The 26,549-nt window shown below is 36.0% G+C and overlaps 1 protein-coding gene across 1 annotated transcript in view; it reads left to right on the top strand.

Moving 5' to 3' along the window:
- ptprn2 (protein tyrosine phosphatase receptor type N2) overlaps nucleotides 1–26,549 on the top strand; it is a 222,296-nt gene that overhangs the window by 9,054 nt on the left and 186,693 nt on the right. The window contains exons 3-6 of the mRNA XM_073836598.1: nucleotides 10,311–10,424; nucleotides 22,996–23,113; nucleotides 24,014–24,134; nucleotides 25,676–26,078. Coding sequence (XP_073692699.1) covers nucleotides 10,311–10,424; nucleotides 22,996–23,113; nucleotides 24,014–24,134; nucleotides 25,676–26,078 — 756 coding nt within the window. The remainder of the gene's footprint in view (nucleotides 1–10,310; nucleotides 10,425–22,995; nucleotides 23,114–24,013; nucleotides 24,135–25,675; nucleotides 26,079–26,549) is intronic.

Raw genomic sequence — 26,549 nt, 5'->3', positions numbered from 1 at the left:
TATTTGTTCTTGTTGAGCTGCCAGCTATTGATCGTCTGTGATCTGTCTTCCACTCTTCCACTCTGAATGATAATTACACACTGAAATCATCCATGGAGTACAGTCTAGTATTTGAAAACATTTTAGTATCAAGGGGAATCACATTAAGATGTTAATGTTAAAAAGGCGAAAGTAAAATCAGACATATACAGTGTAGTATGACACATTTCATATTTTCACATTCGCCTATACATGTACGTATTTTACCGCAAACAGCCTGCCAACTGCAATGTTTCTGGCTTGCACCTTTATAATGGTAGGAAAAAGGTTTTCTCAAACAAGAAGTTGACAAGTGGAAAAATGCAGGAACATTCTTAAACTAACAGGATAATTTAAGAAACAGGCAAACACATTCACAGAGGCATTCATTATTTACTTGTGCCATTAAATAGCTAAGAGCTGAACAATGTAAACCTGTCTGTGTAAAGGGTAAGTGACTGATGGGTTGACCATGGGGCCCAGGGTTTTTTAAAAAATATATACACTCACTGGAAAGCTGCCAATTACTCCCTCAACCAATTAAACCACCCTTCCCAGAGATGACCGAACATTTTAAAATAAGATATAAAATGTCTACACAAGACACTGTGTATTTCAAGATCAGAATGCAAGTCATTATCTGCTTAGACAATCTAACCTTTTCAGTTTGGAGAGGAGCTGTATGTATGTGTTTTCACAGACTGACTAGTGCCAAATCGCTTGACATTTTCTATACTCTGAACTTTATCTTTAAAACCTTGCTTCCTGTCATTAAACCAGCTTCTATGGTGTTGGAAGCATAATTGCTGAAGGACAGGATATAAGCTTCCAATGCCATTTTCTCTGTGGCCTTGATAGTTCAAAATCCACATCTTGTATATATATATATGTGTGTATGTGTATATATATATATATATATATATATATATATATATATATATATATATATATATATAATGTAAAAGTTCCAAATTAACAATGAAGTTTCACTATTTTTTCTGTCTGTGCAAAACATGCTAAATTCATGGTTTAAAGTTTAAATCATGGTCTGTGTTCTTTATTCTATTCAAAACAAGAAGGCATGTTTGTTGTTTTTATAAAATAGTTATTTTGGTGTTATTTTGGCTTGATTTATGATCACTCTGATGTGTGAACAAAAGTCCCCATAAGGTGCCATATCTATTTTAAAGTTGCAACATGTTCAGTTGCAAGAATGCAGAAATGAGATAACAAAAACAGAAAATAAAAAAACAGGCTGTAAAATGAAACCACATATTGTATTCTACACTGTGACGCTGGTGAAATTAAATTGGAAACACTATGGTGATATTATACCGCCAGTGTGAAGAACAGAGTTGTATTTCCAGTCAGACCTTTGGACCCTATCATTAGAAGGAATATGCTATATTTTGTTGCTTCAGTCTTAGGGTGAGTAACACAGATCTTGGATTTCATATTGAATAACTTTGAAAAACTGTCTCATACACAAATAAAACCAGCACCACTTTATACACCAGTATTCCTGGTACTCCTTCTTAATAGTTTGCATTCCTGGTGTCTCTTTATGCATATGGATAGAGATGACCACTTACTTTGAGTATTTAAAAAGAGTGAATCTGTCATGAGACAAGCATTAATTAGGGGTTCAAGCTCTGTCAAAACTTGACATGCATTATCTAGAGACCCTCATGGCAAGAAGTTATCAAAAGAATTTCGATTAGTGATTCACACGACAGGATGCCAAAATGTTTGAAGTAGGCAGGGCCCCTTTTACTCTTGACTAGAATGAGATATTTTCACCAAACTCAACACATATGAATGAGGCCAATCTTTAGTCAAATTAAAAAAGTCTGACCACTTGGTGGTGCTATAACTAGGGCTGGGCGATTCTTTCGATTTTTTTGGATTAATTCGAATTTACGTTTTAAGACGATTTAATTTTTTATTAAATCGAGGTATCACGATTTTTTTTATAAATATATATGTATTCAGAACGGTAAACAAATAACGCGTTCAGGTAAAATAATGCGAGTCACTAAGGGGACATGATTAGCTGCTTGCTTGCAAGTTAGCCTGTTACATTACAGTACATACAATTTCACTTACCACATAAACAGAGTAGAGAGATGATTGAAGACAATGGACGAATTATTTGCATATCAGGGCTCTAGAGTGCGACCTAATTTCTCAATGGTGCGACCCGCCGTTCAAGGGCAAAAAGAAACTACTACGTGCGACTATGAAAAAATATTTAGGAGCACCATGTGTGACTGACCCGACCAGCATATTTGTGTTTGCGCTGAGTGGAGCTTCAAAGGTTTCTGTGTTTTGCACATTGACTAATGTATCTCAAGTGCAGAGAGAGTGTAAATAAGAGACTGAATGGGCAAAAATTTAATCATATTTAAGAGAGTTTGTAAACGATATATTGATTTATTAAAACAGTTAAATAAACAAGAAGTTATTATTAAGTGACTTACATTGTCTGACTATAACACTATTACCTGATTTTGCTCTATTTCGTCGTCAAAAGTGGTCTGAAACAAGTCACAGCTGAGCCGCTGCGCATCTCCATTCAAACACAGCGGTGTTTCATTTATGAATGAACGTGCGTTTTTAAACGAATCTAGTGAAATGATTCAATTCCCCATTCATAAAGAGTCACTTGCTTTATTCTTGAATGAACCATCCGTTCGAACGAATCAAATGAATATGATTCAGTAATTAAATCAGTGTCTTACCACCACCTGCTGGCAGATCGTTTCAGTTTTTTAAATCATTTAATATTTCTGTGTTCAAAATTGTATATTTTTGTATACGATATAAGTCCAAGAGAAAAGCATGGAAATATATATTTTCCTCCCATCTCATATTTATTCGTCTTACAAACATTTACTGTGTCCGGTATGATAAGAATGGGTCCTGGTGGAAAGCAATCACTGATGCAGTTGCAATGTATACTGCAAAATATATGGTGCCCAATGCCGAAATATATTGTGGAAAAGCTGGGGTTTCTTTACATGCTAAAAGTAGTAGGGGGGGAAAAAAATCGATTTTAAATAGTAAATCGGATTTTTTTGGGAAAAAATCGGGGATTTTATTTTTAGGCCATATCGCCCAGCCCTAGCTATAACAGAAAATTTTTTTTTTAAATGGTTGTAACTACACACCCATGAGACACTGGCATGCAGTGTCTTTGTCCACAGAAAACATGGAAAGCATCAGCCAATCAACTTTGAGCACCTATTAGATGAGGTCAGCTAAGGCCGATCAGAATGAAACTCGATGAGCCTGTTTGACTCATGGCTCTCGAGGTCTGTGAGAAATTTGAAAGAAATCGCACATTAGTTGGCGTTAGCGGGTTTTATGCCTTGGATTTTTCACACATACACGCAGTATTCATATCATATGTTAGATCTCCTTATTCAACAGCTTTGCCTCTAGAACCACTGCTGTCAATCAAACTATTCGTTAAATATTTGACATTATGTAAAAAGGCTACTTTTTTAAACTCGTCCTAGATGGTTCATCCGATTTTTACCAAAATTGAGACTGGCCAAAGTAGAAATGAGGCTATATCTCTTTAACGCTTTATCGTATTCAGACCAAACTTGGAGTTTCTTTTGACAGCCATGTCCTGAGGTTACCTGCACAGTTTCTCCACAGTGCCACAGTGTCAAGAGAAATGAAAAATGTCTAAATGGATCTTAGGCTGTTTCTCTGCAATTCTTTGGTGTATTGGCACCAAACTATATGCGTGTCATCATCACTCTTAGTTAACCACACCACATTTTTTTTGGAGCAGAGCCATCTATTGGTCAACATTAAATTATATTAGTAGTGATTTTATTTATGATTTCTCAGCCTTTTGTGGGTAGAAGCATCTTAAAATGTCTATAATTGCTCAAAGTTCCTAAAACACTTGAACCCAGGTAATTGCTGCTTGCAGCTATATTTTGTTGTTCTATCCTAATTTCAATTATTTAAATATTGTAATAACCACCTCATATATATATATAAGCAAGGCGATCTATTTTAGCAATTTTTTTATTATATTATTTTCTGTTTAGCTGTTAAGGGTCAGATAATGGACTTTTATTTTAACAGCACTGGAAATGCTAGCACATGTGCACAGATGTTAATGAGCTCCCTTTCTTCCTGTTTTTGTTCTGATTAGAATCTAAAGTGATATAAAGAAAGTAAACTATATGTGTGCGAGTTTCTGCTGTCACTGAACATGCATGAGTGACAAACTTTACAGTAAATGCTTGATTTTAAGTGCTGTTTCCAGTTTGCTGCTATGTCATATTCACTGTGTACAAATGTAAAATTAGCGTCTCCTGATACTTATTTGAGAAAATATGATTCCCAATGGGCAAAAACTACCATATTATTTTTAGTAATATTCATATTAGTATTTAGTATTATTCATAGTAATTTTCTGTTGGATATACTATGTACTTTATTTTTTAATAAGAAAAATTGTGGAAAATATTAGAATAGAATTATAGAATCAAGAAGTTGCTGTCCGAAGTTTAATTTATTTTACCAGTTTATATTTTAATAAATTTCAGTTAATTTTTTTTATATTGATTCATTTCCAATTTCAGTTATTTGTTTCTAATTTACTAAAACTTTTGTAAAATAATAATAAATCCAAATAAGATTGCCTTGTTGAGAAGGTATACGCAATGTCTTACTAACCACTACACTGGAGTACTGACTTAACTTTCAGTGAGATCTGCAAATGAACTAACTGCCTCAATGAACAAAGGCCTCAACATATCCAGATAATCTACTGAATGTGTGGTTCTTAATGCTGCAAAAATGGACTCCTCTTCTGTGGCACTGGCTGTTCTTTATCTTCATTAGTATCACTCTGCGGTTCACTCTGCACGGTGGAATCGATTTTCTGCGTGTGGTCTGTCTGAGACTCATTATAGTGATGGTTTTAACATCTTTGAACAGCTGACTGGGTATCTGAATAATTTTGAAGCTCTTTGTTGTTTGTTGTGGCTGTCGTCTCACATACAACCGCAACCTCCTGTTCTGTCATTATCTGCCCATCTCTTGGTTATACACCAAGGTCTCGGTTGACCAATAGACCAGGAAAAAGGGAAAATTAGAATTACTATTGATTTGGTTGCAACATCGTGTTTCACTTGTTTTATCGATTAACATAATTGCCTCAGCATTGTCAATGGGATACGTGCTTCACCGCCTCATTCCCAAGAGCTCTTTTTGCATCCTCACGACCTGCTCTCTTATTGAAACAGCCATTGAAGAGGAAGTTGTGAGTTATGGTTATTTGTGAATCTTTGGCTATATTACAGCAATTCATTTCAGATCCTTGCCATCTCTGACAGCACCTCGGTTAAATGCGGGTTTAATCTGACGTTAGTGATCATAACCTGGAAGGAGGACAGGAGACATTTCAATTGTTTTATAGTTTACTACATTAAAGCAGATATGCTGACATCAACTGACTGGACAGGAAAAGACAAGGTTAAACACACTTTGTGCTGTAATATTCTTCCTAGAAGAAGTGCTTTATAATCTGTTTACTCATGGGGAAACCAAAGAAATGAGAAAAGAAAACCACTTAGCAAGTCTGGCGTCCACAATTTGCGTTTAATGCCAGTTCCTCAAAAGAAAAAAAAAAGAAAACATCTCAGATGTGAGACAATTTAATGTCTAATTTGTCTGCTTTTGCCAAATGCACTGGCAGACTAGATATCTTTTAGCCGACTAGCACTGCTCAGAAGTGTCACATATTCGATTATAAGTTTTCTAGTTTTTTCCATTTTTTCCTACTGTTTGTTTCAGTTCAGTAGTTTCAGCAAATGATTTGAAATGTTGTCTGCTTTCTTATTACACTCCTAATGCTCTCAGTCTGTTCAGTGTAGTGTCATTTGCTTAAAATAGTGCTCTATTTTATTTGGCTCTGCATATTGATTTCGGATCCTTCAGTTATAATGATGCCAATATCTACAACTGGCTTCTTGTCTTAGAATTGTTTTACTAAACTATTTTAGAATGTAATTGCAATAATTGATTTTGAATGATGCAGTCATTCTTTTCAACAACAAAACAATTCAAATAAAAAAAAAAACATCTAGAGTTAAACAATCATCCTTAATAAGAGATTAGATAGACAGTATCTAAAACTACTATAGACCATGAATATATTTAACACATTGATTTCCCATAGGACTGTTCTGTGATTTCAAAGCAGGAGTGTATCAGTCGCCCTTTTTGCTTGTTAAGTCTCCTCCTTGTGGTAGATCACAAGAATTACAGCACATTAAAGTGTTGACACTATAGTCTCAGCCTCAGGCGTCACGCCCACAGAACGTTGGCTAAACGTCTGATGCATATGGTACACTTAACTGGAAACACTTCAGGAATGTCGAAGGTCTGGCTACGTGAGACTATTGACACTATAATGAGTGATCCTAAACCACAAAACTAGTCTTAAGTAGCGCGGGTATATTTGTAGCAATAGCCAAGAATACATTGTTTGGGTCAAAATTATCAATTTTTTTTTTAATGGTAAAAATCATTAGGACATTAAGTAAAGATCATGTCCCATGAAGATATTTTGTAAATTTCCTACTGTAAATATATCACAACTTCATTTCTGATTAGTAATATGCATTGCTAAGACCTTCATTTGGACAAATTTAAAGGCGATTTTCTCAATATTTTGATTTTTTTGCACCCTCAAATTCTAAATTTTTTAAATAGTTGTATCTCGACCAAATATTGTCCTATCCTAACTATCCTTATGACTGCTCTTTTGACTTGTGCTCCTGGGTAACATATAATGTTTGAGAGTATGAGTGATTGAAATAGACGTTTTCATATAATATTAGGTCAGTATAATCACAGTAACCATTAACTGTAAAACATTTTTAAATAATTATTGGTTTGGTTATGGCACAATTCTAACAGTGTGACTACAATTAGGAATTTTAGTTTTTGTTAATTTTAAATAATCAGTTGTTTCTTTGAAATATTTAATTCAGTCATTTGCAGTGGTTTAAAAAACTGTTTTAAAAAAGGGTAATTTTAATTCAAATATAATTGATTTGCCTATGTATATGGTGAGAAATCACATGCTTGAAACCATTTGTTAGATTATTGAGAACGTTTCACTGTGACAGAGGCAGTTTGAGGGTTTCAGATCTTCTCTAAATAGGTCAAATGCTGTGAAATGTCAATCTATATTCTCCATTTTCACTTCAGCTCTGATCTATCAGAAGACACAATGGCCACAATACTGATCATAGAGCGGTCCAGGGTTTTCTTGATGCAGGACCTAGCAGAGCTCTCTGAGCTGTTATTAAGCTTATCGTAACCAGTATAAAGAGCTTTTTGCAAATGAGTGACAAAGTGCAAAGTTCTAGAGGCATATCATTTACCACCAAGTGGGAAGCAAATGTATCATGTTTGATAATTCAGACTGCCTGATAGATTTTATATTACCACTCACTCTATTTCCCTGAGGCTCTGTTTTATGGTTGTACAGTGTAGAGCTCGAGGAATCGTGGGATAGAAGAAAGCGCAGCCGAGTCTATATTTGAGCGCGATGACTGTAATTAGAGTGTGATTATTCCCGGAGACGGCTGGAAAAAAAAGGCAGCCGACAGTGAGGGGAGTTGCTATGGAAACCGACACGGAGGCAGTGAAAAGGGTCTGTTCGCTGGTGGTTATGTCATGTGTCTGGTGCGCATGTAAAAAGTTTGGACATGGCAGCTTTCAAGTCAAAAGGAGGCAGAGTAGGATGTTTAGTCTGTGGACGCCGTAGCTGCTTTGTTGTCTCGTTTTAATTGCTTCCTCTCATTGCGTTGAATTCACATATTAGAATATCAATCTGCCAAAGAGCTGCTTGCTTCCCTAAATACATCAAGTGAGACAGGTTTGAACTTACAATGACAGAATTATTTACGATGAAACAATTGGGTGTAATTATATTGACCGTTTATACCTTAACGTACGACATTAGTCTGGCAGAGCTCGTCACGTCATGGTGCAGATGAGCGGCACTTTCAGAAAACAGATGAAAACTGCTCTAACACGATGAAGGAACACTTGTGGTCATTAGTATTCCTCGTGAGGACCGCTGCTATACCCTGCATCCTCCCTGTTCGCCCAGATAGCCATTGAATTATGAAGCCAATCTGAGCCATGGTTTGGGTTGCCTAGCAACGGACTATTGAGTGGCACTGGGTCCCTGGTGATGGGGAGATAAACAAGGGGCCAGATAATGTGTGTGTGTCTCTATCTAGGTGCGTTTCCTGATGGCCTTTGTGCTTATCTTGAAAGTGTCAAAAAAGAAAGAAAGAAAGAAAATACCCTAAACCCCTGTGGCTATTATGACCCCAAGCAGAAACTTCAGCCGCAAAAAATAAACTGATGGCTGGTAGACACAAACAGTTGTGCTTTTCTTTCAAGCCTTACATGGGTGGGCGGGTTTTCTGTTATAATGGTCACGATTATGAACTAGAGGAACAACTCTGCATTAAAAAAACATAGTATTATGGTTTCTTTCTAATTTAAAGATGTAAAATGTTATTTGACTCAGTCAATCATATTGTGATCCTGATAGAATGATTGCCATATTTGATTATTTGTTCATACCTTTGGGTATAATAATAAAAATATAGTAGATATAATAATTTATTTATTTACTAGAATGCACCGTTTCAATGTAAATAGACAGCATTTTTATTCTGAGATGTTAAAGTTGTTGTATGTAATTTTTCGACTGTACCAAAGCATAAAAATACCATAATATGTTTGCAGGCATTTAGGGAACATGTTAAAGGAGAAGTTCACTTCCAGAATAAAAAATTTCTGTTAATTTACTCACTCTATGTCATCCAAGATGTTCATGTCTTTTTTAGTCGAAAATAAATTAAAGGAGAAGTTCACTTACAGTACAAAAATGTACAGATAATGTACTCACCCCCTGTCATCCAAGATGTTTATTTCTTTCTTTCTTTAGTTGTAAAGAAGCTCCTATCTTATTTTCTCCCTTAACTTCTAAAATCATTTCAAAATCACCCTACAACGCTGCAGAAACACCGACCCAGCTTTTGCAAAGTGAACATGCAAAGAAGATCAAAAACATGTAACAAAAAAGGTAAAACAGCAATGTAGGATGATTTTGAAGTTGAGGGAGAAAATGAGATGGGAGTTTTTTGACATACCCTAACTGTCTTGAAGCGGAAAAAAGCAGTTCAGGCAGAGCAAGACAAGACAAGCGTTTGAGGTTAAAAAGTATATAAATTTTAATAAAAAACAAAAAAACAATTGTTTCGCTAGATAAGACCCTTCTTCCTCGGCTGAGATCGCTTACAACCACATTTGGGATCGTTTGAAGACGCATTTAAACTGTATTTTGGAAGTTCAAACTCGGGGCACCATAGAAGGCCACTATATGGAGAAAAATCATGAAATGTGAACTTCTCCTTCACATAAGTTTACATATTTATTTGTCTGAAAAACAATGCTACAGCCAGCTATCATACTTTGGAATGCTTGTTCCGTGTCGGAATGTCTGGTTTTGTTTTGGTCTGTGTGATCCTGCCCACTGCCAGTTTACCCAGTAGTACTTTGACACCCCGGGTTGCCAGTTGGTGGAAAATACAACGTATTGCAGCCATGAAAGCCAGCAAATAAACTGGGTCAGAGACTGCAGCTTCTACTCGACCTAAAAAGCCTCGGGATCCATTTAAAAAGCTCTATGACCAAAATCATATTAAAATGCAGTTCAACTCAACAACCTATATCTGGCAACCCGCGTGAGCATCTAGTCTGAGGAGAATGGGGTGGGAGAAAGATCAGTTTCAACCACTAGCTGTCAATATCACATACTGCACCTTTAAGCAATTTTTAAATTTTATGGGTCTGACTTCTGGTCTCAGCTCGTTTTGCTGCTTGATATTGCAAATTGTGTTCTTAGTTATGAGCACACTGGTTTGTAGTGCAAACAGTTTTACCGTTTACTGCACGTTGATATTCTTCTCGTTATTTCCCTATAACGGCTAATGAACTGGAAGTTTCGCCCATATGCTTACTTGCACGTTGAATAATAAGGTGAACAGCATTTTGGCAATTTTATATGTTTTTTTTAAATTCACTTTGTTCTTGTTATGAAGATAGCTTTGCTGCTGACATGGCATTTAGAAAACATAACTAAATAAAATGTATTCATTTATTATAACAGAGGTCATTTTATCACACATGATGTGGTTGTAAAAGTTGTCTGTGTGTTTATTTTCCAGATGGGCTGTTTGGTCAGTGTAAGAGCTATTCAAGTTCAGCTCCTTACACTTACGATGTGTCTCTGGCAGCTGTGCAGCGCTTGAGGAACGTTCTTCAGAAGCTGGCCCACAGAGGTATCACACTCTTGTGTGCTTGTTTATCACGTTCACGTATCACAGTTAATTGTTTTCTTTTTTCCACAGTATAAGATACGTTTCACTGTGGAAATTATTGTTTATGTATTCACAAGTCCATTGTCTGTTTTTCTAATTACACAGCTCTTTGTTTACCAACTTCCCTGACTGTTAATTATTCAGTTCTTATCAGCTGTCACTTGCTTTAGCTTTCAGTCTGTTAACTTTTTTTTTTTAGATCTGACATTAGCATGTTTACTTGTCATCTCACTTCACCTGCTTATTTACTGCTACTTTTTTAGTGTTACTGTAATTATTCTGCCATTTTATCTACTGTAGCAAAGCCATGAAGTAAATTAATTATTGTTATTTATTAACAATAACTAACAATAGTTAATTCTCTCCTAAATACCCACATACAATTCAAAAGTCTGGGTCAGTAAAATTAAAATTTTTCTTAAAGAAATGAATGAATTTATTTAAAAATGATATGCTAAAATTGATTGAAATGTGACAGTACATACTACATTGTTAAGAAAGATTTCTATCTAAAAAACTAAATTTTCTATGCATGAAATATTCAAAGAAAAAAATCCATCACGGTTTTAACAAAAATATTAAGCAGCACAGTTGTTTTTAACATTGATAATAATGTGAAATGTTTCTTCAGCAGCAAAACAGCTTATTACAATGTTTTCGAAAGAATTGAGTGATTAAAACTGGAGTAATTTATTCCACAGGAGTAAATTACATTTTATTTTTTTTTATTGTATCTTTATTGATTTATCTAGTATTTTATGTACTACTTTGTACATTTCAATTTTCAGGTTTTATATAACAGCATCTTCATAAGCTGAATCCCTATGTTGTGTTACCTAGTCATGAGTAATCACTGGCTATTTTGCTATATTGACCTTGATTGCAGTGCACCTTGTTGACATGATTAAATGCTGGCCAAACTTCTGTGAAGCCGAAGATCAGTGAGTAACAGAATTAAAAAACATCATCAAAACTTCACTGACAGCAGTTTGTGGTTTCGTCAATGTACTTAGCTAGTAAGTTTTATCCTTGGCAGAACCGTGTCACAATCAGTTCCAGAGCTCGTCATCTCAAGTCAAAGCTGACACACAGCCAAACGTGCATTCATCTTTTGTGGCACGATGTTGCTGTCTGTCACATGGACAGATGAAAGAGAGTGGGATGAAAGGATGAGACTGAGCACTCATCCACTGCTCAGGGGCTTGGAATTGGACATCTGAGGGCTTTCGTGACAGAAAGGTTTCTCAATGATACACTGTGTTAGCAGGGCTGGACTGAATGTACTATCACTGATAGAGGAGAACTTCTGCAGAGATGTGAGTCTTAATCTGTTCAAGCTGAACATATTGTTTGAACATGCCTGATCTGTAGTTCTGATTTAAGATACTTGCACTTGAACGACAAACTCTGAGTACTCTCTGTGTTAGTCGTCTATTCAGTGTGTTGAAGTTTTGCTAGCATGGAGTTTCATCAAAAAACTTTAAGCCAGTTTATATTAAAAGCTAATACACAATGATACGTGTGTGTGTGTGTGTTCACACTGTTTACAGACTGTTTCATCTAAGCTTCTTCAAACTATACATGTAAAATATATAAACTATACTAACCCCGTAACAGAATTTTTCAGTCAGTCATTTGTATTATGAATTCAGAGGATTCAAATTCAGTTTAGAGGGTACAACCATTTGTTTTATCCAATGAGTCACATTCATTTAGCTGTAATAATACAATTTAAAAAACTTTTTAGAGGAAATGGATCTGTTTTAATAGGACTTAAAGGGATAGTTAACCCCATAATTAAAAAAAAAATCATCAAATAGCAAAATGACAAAGGGAGTTGAAATAGGACCCCTAGAACTGTTATGGTTATGGAGGTATAGGTCTACAAGGGATGGTTGATTCTATCCTAGTTTATTCACTAGCGCTGGTTAAAAAAATATAGATTTTTAGATTGTAATTGATTCTCATTTTAATGAAACGACATTGATTAGTAAATCTCAAGAATTGATTAGTCTAGCCATGTTTTTAGTTAACAGAATATTGTTGCATGCCCCCCATCCAATAAATCATAATAAGCTTTGTGCTTTTTTACTTTTGATATGAAATAGGCTTAAATTTTGAGAACTGTCCATTTTATTACAATTTTATTACAATTTTAATGTAAGGTTCAGATGTGAACTGATCATCTCCTCCGCTTTAATACCAGTTTCAGCATGAAATGAACATGAATAAACATCTGAATGTATGTTCAAAGAAAGTGTACAACTTAGCAAAATCTGTATCCTGTCTCTAATTACTCAATCATGTTTCAACCGCGCAAAGACATCAACAGCTTGCAAATAATATTTCACATTTACGTCAGAAAAAAAACAAAACATATTCAGTGACCATGAACTCATTAGTCAGTTAGAAAAATGAACTTCAGAGAGGAGCATTTTGGTAAATATAATCAGCATATAACATTCATTAAGTTATACTGTTCTTCAATTTTTAATTTATGTGTGAATAAATCCATTAATAATAGTCACCATTTAAATGTCTATATTTCAAAAAACGAATTAGAGAAATAGGTCTATAATTATGTAATTGTAACTTTATTATTATAAAAACCAGGGTGTAATTTAAACGTCTGTATACAAATCAGTTAATTTGAACCTTCAATATTATAGTAATGTAGTACCAACCGACTGTCGTGTATGTTTTGCAGGGTTAGTTGAGTTTTTTATCCTTGAGAAAATTTGGCGTGTACTGTACCTGAAATATATCCAAAATATCGAATTGAATCAGGAATCAAATTGAATCACAAGCTTGTGAATCAGAATCAAATCGAATCAAGAAATTTGTGTCAAAACCCAGCCCTATTACTCACCCTTGTTACAAACCTGTTTGACTTACTTTCTTCTGCAGAAGACAAAATTAGATTTTTTGCAAGACATTGGGGTCCAAAACTGAATTTCGTTTTATGAACAAAAAACATTTCTTGAAAATCTTCTTTTGTATTCTGCTGAAGAAAGTAAGTCAAACATGTTTGTAGCATGTGGGTGGTTAAATGAGGGTGGGTAAATTTAATGAGGGGTTTTATTTAACCTCCCTTTGTCACAATGTTATTTAATGAGATGTAAATAAGAACAAATGCTCATGTTAGCTTTGCTTTTTTAAGGCAGTGTATATTTAAAGCATTTTCTTCTGACACCAGTGAGAACGGCTTATTGTTGTCAGTCTCCAGCATAGCCATTTGGGGGCAGCATGCTCCATCCTGTCTGTCTCGGTGAAGGATCTGAGCCTTTAATAGGCTGGAGAGGCTTGCTCCCAGCTTGATCTTTTCAAACAGCCATAAATGAGAGTTGAAAAGCGTGGAAGGCACACAACCGTCTTTGGGTAAATTACCAACATGGTAATGAATATTAGAGAGCCAGAGAGATGGCCGACTTACTCCAATTACCCAAGCCAAATAAAGAGAGAGGGATCAGGAGGATGAGAGGCTGTGTTCAGCTTCCTCTCTCTCTCTTTTTTTTCTTTTTGGATGCAGATGGTGTCTGAAACCTCGGCTTTTGATTGACATGCTGTGTTGCAGTGTTTTTATTTTAATTTCAGAGCGCTTTTGCGAGGGAGAATCTCAGACGTCTTTAGATGTTCCCCTGTGTGCGTTTGTGTGTTCGAACGGCGCGCATGTTTTGTTTGTGTGCTTCCGTCTATGAATTTGTGCCCAATTCAGCAGACAGATGACAAATGTGTGAACCATTAAATGTTTGCGGTTATCTTATCTTGTTTTCTTGTCCGCTCGCCCTGTATTTGTGCGTTTTGTATGTGTGTCTGTGTGACATTTTTATACACGCACACTTTTTTTGTGCTTGTTTGAGATCTGATCACATCTACCTTGCAACCATCACACTCTTTGTGAGCCTTACAAACCCATCATCCTTGCACATTCCTCCTCACAGGAGAGATGGAGATAGGCAGATAGATGTAGAGAACATCAATGCCATCGACTCACAATTCTCTTTATCACACGTTTAGAGTAGCTGTAGAAATCACGCAATTTGCGAAGCCCTGCACAATGTCATTAGATCGATGCCATTGACCAGACGGCAAGAATTCTCTCTCTTTGTCATACAGGTCCATCACGCCAACTGACAGCCCTCCTGCTGTGAGCTGCCCCATATTTCATGCCATTGTCTTTAGATGTTCTTCAGATTTCCCTGCTCCTGGATTTAAACATTACAACCCGCTTGTAATGCATTGTGCAATCCCTTTGATCTTCAACCATGGTCAGTGTGTCTGTAGATAATGGGAAGTTACAGATGTCTCCTGGAGTAGAAGGGTATTAATGAATAGAGAGGGACAGATAGGAGGTGATAGACAGACAGTTAGGTAAGGAGCAGCTAGAAGAGAGAGTGAGAAAGAGGGGGAATTAAGATGGATTTAATGGCTTGGCTCTTAAGCGAGGTCACACATAATGGACAGCTGAAATACCTTAGAAGTGATTTTCTGAAATCATTTAAAGTTATTTGTTCTTTAAAAAACAAAACTCAGCTGGAAGTCCAAGTTATGTCATACATAATGTATCTCATGCTGTTCAGAAGCACAAAGCCAGTGATGCTCTACTAGGTCTATCAATCTGCTTTTAGTAAAATTTGATTTAATTAAATGTATGAATCACAATTAATGGCTTGTTTGCTTAAAATGCACCCAGATCAGCGTACACTACTGTTTAAAGGAGAAGTTTACTTACATTTCTGTCTTCAGTTGGAAAGAAATTAAGGTTTTTGAGGAAAACATTTCATAATTTTTCTCCATATAGTGGACTTGAAGATCCAAATTGCAGTTTCAGTGCAGCTTCAAAGGACTCTACACGAGCCAAGAAAAAAAATCTTCAAAAATCTTCATTTCTTTGCAATTGAAGAAAGAAAGACACATGGGGTGAGTAAATTATCAGGATTTTTTTATTCTGGAAGTAAACTTATTCTTTAAAGGTTTAGGGGTAAGTAACGGTTAAGAAATTAACACTTTTATTTAGCAGGGACACATTAACTTGATCATAAACTAAATTAAATACATTTATAATGGCATAAAGGATTTCTATTTCAAATAAATGTTGTTCCTTTGAACTTCTATTCATCAAAATCCTGAATGTATCACTGTTTCCACTAAAATATTTAGCAGCACAACAGATGATGTTTATTTGCAGGAAATCAGCATATTAGAGTGATTTCTGAAGGACCATGTGACACTAAAGACTGGAGGAATGGTTGCCAAAAAGATTTGCCTTCACAATGACATTTAAATATATATAAACCAGGTAATTTAAATTGTAATAATATTTCACAATATTACAGTTTTTATTGTATTTTTGATCAAATAGTAGAGAAAATCATGTCAAACCCAAACTTTTGAATAATAGTGTAATTTAAAAGCATTATATTATTAAGGAAGACCAAAATTATGCTTCTGAAGTCAATATATTGTTTGATTTTAGGTGTATTACTGGCATATAACAATCCATAACAACCTATTTTGTAGTCTGTCCAAGGTAGATTTTTTTTTGTATAAAAATATGTTGTTGTGTTCCATCTGCACTATTTTTTGAATTGTAAATATGAAGGCAGACACCTTTGGCTGTTTAGTCTTAGTCACATCTTACGCCATGAGCATCACATTTTTAAGATGCAGTGGCAGTGTAATAGAAAAACATGTCTTAGCATTTTCAAATTCTGTTCCACACTACATACATTCTATATTACAAATACTCCATCTCAAAATACCATTTTTTCCCCCCATTTTGATGTGCCACATCAGGTACATTCAACAATTAGCAACTGTTTATTTTCCAAAATAGTTGGAGATACAGATTTGTTTAGTAGAATATTAGTATACATTGTACCTGATTTCTGAGTTATGCAGGTTCTGGTGGGAGGTTCAGGTAACACAACACAAGGCGTATGAAGAGACACTGGTGCGATGAGACGTGTATAGATGTGTAACATGGCCCTCCAGGCTTACCAATGACCTCTGGCCTTACCATCATCCGGGTAGAAACTCCATGTTCAGATAGAAGCTCAGCGAAGCAAAATGATTCACCTTGACATGTGCATTAGAGCTACTTACTCTCATGGCCCACGAGAGACGAGACACAGAGGAGCAAGAGTGAGAAAGACAGATAGAAGGAGAGCAGGGGACAGTGGCTGCAATAACGCACTACATTTTTGACATATACCTCTTAGCCTCTGCTAAAACCATCCATGACACCTGTGTGGTTGTTTGTGCGCAAGTAAGATGTTCGGACAGCTCCTGGGAATTCATTTGGTTTATGAGATTCTTGAAATATCTTTCCACACTAATGTGCAGAATATAATAGTACCTTAGTAACTATTAGACGGTCAGTGTGTTTTCAGCTTGTTAGATGCTGTGGCGAGCTGTAGGTCCACAACCTAGTTATGTGGAGCTCAGTATTTTACCATCATTTATTTCACATACAAACATATTTAACTTTAAAGCTTGGACTGAAAGTGAAAGACATGACAAGATAAATAATGAACTGGCACATTCTGCGCAACTATGGTAACTAGCAGTAGGATGAAAACATTGGTATAAAACTTGCAAGTGGCATAACAAATAGCATGAAAACACGAATAAACAGGAGAACACAAATGCATAACAATACAGTACAATTCAACAGCAATAATAAGGCAACAAATTAGATTTCAGTGGCCACAATGCATGCTGGGAAAATGCTATACTCTGCCAAGCAATCTTGGGCGTGCTACAAATGTATTTATATGTGTTGTTTATTTGATAGTGTGAGAGAAGCACTATATCTGACAGATCAGGCTGCGAAAAACACATTTGATTGGTACCTGTTAGCTTGTGTGTAAGCCCTCCAACATGCTAAATAACGAGTCCTATTCGATTTTACTTACATTTCTACCTTGCACACTCAAAGTTAACTGTCAGAAGGGCTGGTGAAACCAGTATTGCAAAACAGGGACCATTATATTGTAATCCAAATAAATTGTTGGTAATTATTGCAATCAGTGCTTTTAGCACAGCGAGAAGCGCATGTGTCCTTGTACATGTCTTTTTTTCCTTTTTTTATTGTCTGTTTGCATATTCAAAACATTTGTATTAACAAACCTGTCAGTATGATTCACAATTTGTTGATGTACAATTCCTTGCATTTAGTTTTAGGAAATTCAGTATTTTTTTGAATTCTTCGAAGGTGCTTTCCAGTACAGTAAATGTCAACAGTTTCTACAGAGCTCTCGGTGGTTCTCTTTTCCATAGAGGGCTTATGAATATCAAATTATTTCTCTATCGTTCTGCATCTGTTGCTCTGCAGCAAAGTTCACATCATTTTGCATGGGCTTCACTCAAGACAGCCAGACAGTATTAATCTGTCCAGAAGCCTTCTCTTGAGGAATTCCTAAATGCTGTTCTAAACAGATGCTTGACTAACACACATTGCTGCAGTGTTTTCTGTTTTTGCCATTTTCTGGCCAGTGATGATGGCTTTTGCAGTAGATTTGGCTTGTGTGTTGCGCGTAGGAGGCAAGAGAGGTTTCAATGACCTTTCGTCATATTTGGATAAGGGATATTAAATTTCAGATCCTTGATTGTTAGTATAAGATGGTACTAAAAATTAAGGACTAAATGGAAACCGGATATCCGGATATATATATATATTAGTGGTGGGCCGTTATCGGCACGTTAACGTGAGACTCTAATCGGGCGATAAAAAAATATTGCCGTTAATCTATTCTCAAAGTTTGGTTGGGAGATGGGTCTATACTACGCAAGCTATGATGACTTTCACCTTGATATTTTAGCACGGATTTATACCTAGCCAAATTGCACTGTAGGGGTAGAGAACGAGTCTTCGAACCTGTGTGTATGCCTACTGTGAAATTACCACATCAAACGAGACGTTCTAACATGGATGCAGCTATGAAGCCGCCGGGTTTGCTTCAGAGCCCCATTGACGTTCCCCTTTTGAAAATTTGCTGTGACCCAGTAAAATCTCAAATTCGAGTTATAATTTACTTTGATAATCCCGAAATAAAGACATTAAACTGTATGCATAAACTGAATTGACGCTTCTAAAAGCAACGCAGTTTAACCGAAGACTATGTACGCAGTTATCCATGCCCGTGCGCGTCTGTGTATTTAACTGCAACGCGCAAGCCGCGCAGCCTTTTACGCAGAAGTACATGCAGTGTAGGAATAGTTGGTTACACAAGTTTGTATAGTTAATTGTGTTGTAAATGCAATTCTCAAGCAGTTTGTGATGCATTTTGGAAACAGGAGATGAGCGCCTGATCTAATGCGCCACCTGGCTTGAGAAACCCGATCTCAAAGACTTACTTTTAGTCATTATTTGGGTAGCACACATATTCTGAATGCCTTCGGCAGAATTCAAATTAGCCATTTTAATCTAGATTAATCTAGTTTAATTCCAAGATTACAGTGAGATTAATCTAGATTTAAAAAAAAAAAAAAAAAAAAAAATATATATATATATATATATATATATATATATATATATATATTTTTTTTTTTTTTTTAAATGAGGCAAAATCATGTAATTTTGTTCATTAAAATGAGCTATATATATAGCTACAATAAACTGAATTTCAATTAAACAGATTGTCAGTATCACCTTTTAATGTATTTTAAGGGATAGTTCACCTAAAAATGAAAATTCTGTCATTAATTACTCACATTCATGTCATTCCAAACCTGTAAGACCTTAAGAACACAAATTAAGATATTTTGGATGAAATCCAGGAGCTTTCTGACCCTCAATAGTCAGCAACGCAACTGAAAGGTAGTAAGGACATTGATAAAATAGTCCATGTGACATCAGTGGTTCAACTGTAATTTTATAAAGCTACAAGAATACTTTTTGTTCTACATCAGAACGCTAGCTCCTGCATCAGCAGCACCACACGCATGTGTTGTGGTACTCTCGTGAACACGTGTCAAAGACAAACAGAAGAAAAGAAATTGACCCTTCGCAAAAAAACGCCCTCCATAAATACTGTTGCTGGTGTTGTTTTACACTACCATTGAGAATATTTAACCAAAGTATGTTATAAACTTTTTATTAAGACCCTAAAGAATCATATCAACTTGTGGAAAATGGGCATCCGTTGACCCCTTTAAAGCGTGAAATAAACATGAATGAACATCAGAACGTATTTTATGTAAACCGCGAAAAGACGTCAGTAAAAAAGATTTAGGTCCAAAAGTTTATGTCCACCGAAGCTCAACTACTCTCCTGTCTCTCCTGTCTAGTTTGTTTGTCTGACAAGATGGCAGATCTGGCGTTATGAGTGGTCAGATCGCCTGTCAATCATGATCTAGCCTGTTAATTGTTGAATAAAGTAGATTTTTTTGGTTTTCCTTGTGCACAAAAAGTATTCTTGAAGCGGTTGAACCACTGAAATCACATGGACTATTTTAATGATGTCCTTACTAGAGATGCACAATGTTATCGGACCTATAACCAAGTATATAGAACCATATTTGGTTCTATATATAGAACCAAAATGAAAAATAACTTGCTTATAATTTCTGCACAGGAGGGACTTGGTGTTGATTAGTAAACAAAAGGAAATATATTGGTATCGGTATTGGCATCACCTATCGGCCAAAATGAGTTGAAAAATATCGGCATATCGGCAAAATATTGTATATCGGCAAAAATCCTTAGTCCTTACTATCTTCATGGGCCTTGAATGTGTCAGTTGCCTTGTTGTCTATTCAGAAAGCTTTCGAATTTTATCAAAAATATCTTAATTTGTGTTCCGAAGATGAACGAAGGTCTTACAGGTTTGGAATGACACAAGGGTGAGTAATGAATGACAGCATTTGAATTATTTTATTTTAGATAAAAGATTGTCAAATGTATCATCTTGGTCTTGCAACAACAACTGAAAAAAAAAGTAGATTTGTGCCTCCAATGGTTAAAATAATGAGATACCAGGGTGTACCGTATTTGTGGAATGTGCCACCTGAGTTAAATTAATTAGTTCATGAAAATACTATGGAAATCCCATATAATCCAGGAAAAGCCCACCTGCCCCCTTGCCTAATTTATGCTATTATACTATCACAATAAATTAGGCAATTCATGATGAACAGAATTAAATCAATGTTTGTCAGCTTCGCTAATTGGAAGATGGTTCCACATTAACTTGTGCACCCATTTGCGTATTGACCCGCATAACCAAAAGCCAGTCAAAACAAAGAATGGAAGGCATGTCTGCTGCTGAGAAAGGGATTTAAATATTTGAAGATCATGGCGTTCTCTTTAAAAAAAAAAAAAAGCAATAGATGTCTGGAAGAAACCCCCACCACCATCACCCCCCACACACGTTTTGATAGCAGCAACATCAATGACCGGTCTGCTAATTAGTAATAGCACATTATATCAGACTCCATCCAGGACCTAATGAGGTGGACCTTTGCTGAGGCAAAAGGGTGCAGCGGGAGTGGGTGACAGGAAGGTAACAACATTGTAAGTGTGTGTGTTTCCATGGAGGGTAAATGCTGGCGTAACACATAAATGCTCAGCTGTCCTTGTGCTTGCTATTTCTCCTGTGCAGTTCACTGAATTTTATTTCGTTTTTTTCTTTTGTTTATTGCTGAATACATCCACTAAGTTTAGTCAGCATGTCTTGTTCATTAATTTTAGTGAACAAAAATAACATTTAAGTCTTGCAAAATTAAATAAAATATTCAAACATGTTAAATGTTGACACAGGTTTAAATTAATACAGTATTTAAAGAGATAGTTCACCTAAAAATGTAAATTCTGTCATTAATTACTCACCCTCATGGCGTTCAAAACCCGTAAGATCTTTGTTCATCTTCGGAACACAAATTAAGATATTTTTGATGAAATACAAAAGCTTTTTGACCCTGCATAGACAGCAACGCAACTACCAGAAAACAAAAGAGTGACACGGAAGAAAAGAAATTGTTAAATAAAGATGCTATTTTTGTTCTTTTTGCACACAAAATGTATTCTTGTAGCTTTATAAAATGTATAAAGGTTTAACTACTGATGTCACATAGTGATGTCACTATTTTATTGATGTCCTTACTACCTTTCTGGGCCTTAAACGTCTCAGTTGCATTGCTATCTAAGCTCTCGAAATTCATCAAAAATATCTTAATTTGTGTTCTGAAGATGAACGAAGGTCTTACAGGTTTGGAACGACATGGGAGTCAGTAATTAATGACAGTATTTTCATTTCTGGGTGAACTATCTATTTGACAAGTAGTCTCTTTATGCTACAGTTATTGTTTGTGATTTTGTGCGTTATGAATTGAGTGTATTCATTCTGATTAGCACAAAACATTTCTTGTCATCATTTTTGTCAACTGTATATTTTAATTAAAATGATACTCATTTTATTGTCTCATCATTAAATGAAAACCTTCATTACCCAACACTTTGTTGATAATGTTATTGACAAGAAACATATTTTTCAAAAATGAATTGTATATGCTGTGTTATATTATTAAACGAATATCCTCAGATCCCTCAAAAAGTCACAGCATCTCTAATGTGACATTTCTCTCTCCTTCACCCAGCATGCTATTCTGCGATGTATAGAATCTACAGATGGTGGCAGATGATATTTAACTGTAAGCCAGCTGAGCCGAGACCCCACTGTAAGCCCACGATCTGTCTTGGGTCTTTTTTAGTGATATATGTAAATAAGAGATTTACATTGTCTGCCTCCCCACCCATCATGTTTCCAAGAAAACAGATTAACAGGACTGAGTGTCGAAGGCTGCTGGAAGGCTAATGAGGTCACATCTATAGGGGCTTAAGGAGATGCTCTTCAGATCTTTATTCGTTCTTCCGCGTCTGTGGCTGGTTAATGGCATTCCTCCCATCCATCCGTTCAATCACCGCATACCTGTGTCTCTTAGTGTGGTGAACAATCTCAAGTATGTCTGAGTGGGTGACATTTGCATGAAAGCTGGCTGAACACGTTTCCAGAATGCACAAGATGGATGCAGTTTGGTGTTTTTCTGTTTATGTTTCTCCTCCCTGGAATTCAGAAAGTGTTGTTATGGATTTTGACCTGCCCTGGTCTTGTTTCATGTTTGTGCGATGCAGAATTAGATTTGATGTTGACCAGAAGTTTGACATTCCTCAAAGCGTAGCATTTTTTTAATGGTAAATTCAGGTGAATAAATGATTGCATACGTGAGGTACTTACACAAATTCTTCAGATTACTGTGCAAGGCTTTAGTCTCCAAGAGAAGATATGGAGTAATTAACATGAATACTTTGAATATCAGTAGCAAGTTATTTAAAGTTCTGCTTGTGGGCAAAATGAGCAGCAGCAGTGCGCTTTACCCATGATGGTGGCTTAAAAATAGTTTCTCTTGTCTGGTCTTTGTAATGTCTTTTTAAATGTCAGCAATTCAAGGTGTAAGCGGGGGGTCTTTGAATATAATCTGGTTAGTTTATGTATACGTTACTTTATGGTTTTCTCTGTCCGTTTTATTGTAGGATATACTTGGCAGGATGGCACAACTCAGGAGGTAATCTCAAAAGAGCTCTCACAACTACCCAAGGTTCCTCTTGGAGGATTTACAAACACCTTTTCTCGTTTCAATGGCAATTCCAGGTGAGCTCCTAAATCCTATGTTGTGTTTAGCATCCGTGACAATAATGTGTTTATGGAAACTTTTTTGTAGTAGTTGTTGTTGTGGCCTTTTATTAAATCAGTTTCAGTATCTTTAAAGGGATAGTTCACCCAAAACATCAGAGGCCAGGTATGCGTTGTTGTATTGAATGGGTGTTGAACATGGAAGAGAAGAAATTGTTCAAAAAAATTGTTTTTGTTTTCTTTGCACACATTAAGTATTTGTGTAGCTTTATAAAATTATTAGTTATTAGTTGAACCACTGATGTCAAATGGACTATTTTAACAATGTGCTTACTACCTTTCTGGGCCTTGAACATGATAGTACCATTGCTGTCTCTGCAGGGTCAGAAAGCTTTCGGATTTCATCAAAAATATCTTAATTTGTGTTCTGAAGATAAACGAAAGTCTTGCGGGTTTGGAACAACATGAGAATTAATAAATAATGACAGAATTTAAATTTGTGGGTGAATTATCCCTTTACGTACCAGTTGTTGATAAGGCATTTTGGTAACACAAGTTTCATTTTCATTAGTTAATGCATTAGGTGTCATGTCAGTGTGTACAGCGTTTAATAATCTAGATTAATGTCAATTTATAAGTATACTATTGTTCACAGTTAATTAGTGTTCATACATTATTCATGTACTAATGTTGATTTATGCAACTTGAAATGTATTTGTATGTGTAGAAATCAACATCTAGATTTATAAACACTGCAAAAGTATTGTTCATTATGTAGTGTTGACAAATTGAACTACTTAGTAAAGTGATGATCTAATATAGACAGGTTTGTATTCTAGAAACTTTATAAAATCTGTTTATCTATTTTTAAACATTGTGTTTGTGAATTGTGTTTTAAACATTCCCAATGGGGAGCAGGAAGCTGAAGGCGCAGAAAGAAGAATTGAGCAAGACACTGCAGAGGTACCTTCAAGGTTTCCTGCCTTCTGATGTTGCCTCCTTCAAACAGAGTCCTCAAGGGCAGCAAGTGCTTTGGAAGGTGAATCTCCAACAACAATATATATAAATAGTGCTGTTTACTCACTTACAACTTGACTATATATATGTATATGTATATATATATTACCCTTAAAAGTGAAATCTGATTTCTAGAAGGACATACAGTGCAGTGCAAAAGTATTCAATGATGGGGAAGGGCTTTGGTTAGAGTGGTGACCAATAACCTAATGGTCACTTTAGTTGAGCTCCATGATCATATGTGGAGATAGGAGAAACCTACAGATGGACAAACATCACTGCAACACTTCACCGATCTGGGCTTAATAGTGGTGTGGCACGACTCAATCCTCAATCCGCCCAGTTTGGCCAGGAGGCCAGCTCTACGAAGAGTCCTGGTTGTTTTAAACTTTTTCCATTAAGGGTAACAGAGACTACATGCTTCTATGAACCTTTAATGCAGCAGAATTTTCTTCTGAACTCTTCCCCAGATGTGTGGCTTGACACAATCTTGTTTCTGAGCTCTACAGGCAGTTTTGGCCTGAGGGCTTTTTGTTCTGATATGCATTGTCAGCTGTTAGACCTTTTATGAAGACGTGTGTGCCTTTTTAAATCATACCCATTCAATTGAATTTGCCACGTGTTAATTTTACTCTAAGTGTAGTAACATCTACAAGCAATATGAATGCTCCTGAGCTAAATTTCAACTGTCCCAGATTAGAGTATGAATACTTATGCAATGGAGTGAATTAAGCTTTTTATTTTTAATGAATTTGCAAAGATTTAGATTGATTTGGGGAAAAAAGTAATTTAAAGCAGCCTAACATAAGGCAGCAACATAACAAAATGTGAAAAATGAAGAGGTATGGATACTTTCGCAAAGCACTGTATCTTGAGCTTGAAACTCTAACCAACTGGCCAGAACTGGATACACTCATACTGTTGACGTGAACAAAATATAGTACTTCTTTAAATGCATTATTTAAATGCACTTCTAACAACTGCACTGTGCATGCTGTGGAAACTCAGATTTTCCAGAAATAGCTGTGTATTGCTTGTTCTGCACTTCATTAGACAACTGTCAGATAAGCACATAGCTACTGGGGACATGTAATCTGAGGTACAACCTGTTTGGCACCCACACACCATCACCAAACAACTGTTCTTGAAGTTAACAGTTGTGAGAGTTGAAAAGTTCACTGCACTATTGAACATTAGTATCCTGCAGTGCTTTTGGAGCCAGCCGTGTGTGTGTGCTGGTTTGTTCATCGAAGCCCACCCTGCTGTTCTAAAGTCAGTTTGGCCTTCTATTCCGCAAAGGTGGGCAGAATGTAATTGTTTTATGTAATCTCTCAAATAGAGCAGAACAATATGCAGAGCAAAAAGAGGGAGGCTGAAACAATGTTAAAAAGAGGCTAAACTCTTTAAACATTTTTACCTTTAGTCAGTCTTTGATAAAGATGTTCCTACAAAAGCTTTACAGAAGTGGTACTGTATGTATATTATAGCTTTTTCTAAGAGGAATGTTTCTATTTTGTATGCCATATCTTTTTATTTACATATTTATTTATTCGTCTCTCATAGTACAAGGGAGATGGCCCCCGTAATCATAAGGGTGTAATCCAGCTCAAAGAGAAGCCTCCTTCACCCCACAACTCCTTCCTACAAGGCCGACCTGATCTCCAGGTTGTTGTGGAGCAGCCTCCCCCAGGTCGCTCATACTTCAGTGGTTTTGAACAGGATCGTACTGGAGTCCCTCTCGCTGAGCTTCAGCAGTATCAAGCTGGGCCCATGAGAGCACAAGATCCTGGTAAAGGTCAAACACAGGGAAAGCTGCGTTACTTCAGCCTACAGCGCACTCCTACTACCAAAATAGAAAAACTGCCAGGAGCTTCCAAGCTACCTCCAAAGCCCCAAATCGAAAAATTGTTTTTCAAATCTTCAGCAACCAGCCCTGCTTACAAGGAGGACCTCAGTTCAGTAGATGGTGAGCTAATCCTTCTTCTTCATATATATAGAGTTGAGGTCAAAAATTTACATACACCTTGCAGAATGTAAATTATTTTACTAAAATAAAGGGCTCATACAAATTCTTGTTGTTTTTTATTTTAATACTAATCTGAATAAGATATTTCACACAAAAGACATTTACATATAGTCCACAAGAGAAAATAATAGATTATAAATATGACCCCATTTAAAAGTTTACATACACTTGATTCTTAATACTGTGTTGTTACCTGAATGATCCACAGCTGTGTTTTTTTTTTGTGATAGTTTTTATAAGTCCTTTGTTTGTCCTGAACTGTTAAACTGCCTGCTGTTCTTCAGAAAAATTCTTCATGTCCCAAAAAATTATTTGGTTTTTCAGCAATTTTGTGTATTTGAACCCTTTTCAACAATGACTGTATGATTTTGAGATTTATCTTTTCACACTGAGGACAACTGAGGTACTCAT

This window comes from Garra rufa, chromosome 3 (assembly GCF_049309525.1).
Source record: "Garra rufa chromosome 3, GarRuf1.0, whole genome shotgun sequence".
Taxonomy (NCBI): domain Eukaryota; kingdom Metazoa; phylum Chordata; class Actinopteri; order Cypriniformes; family Cyprinidae; genus Garra; species Garra rufa.
The sequence above is the reverse complement of the archived record's forward strand: the minus strand, read 5'-3'. Positions and strand labels throughout refer to the sequence as shown.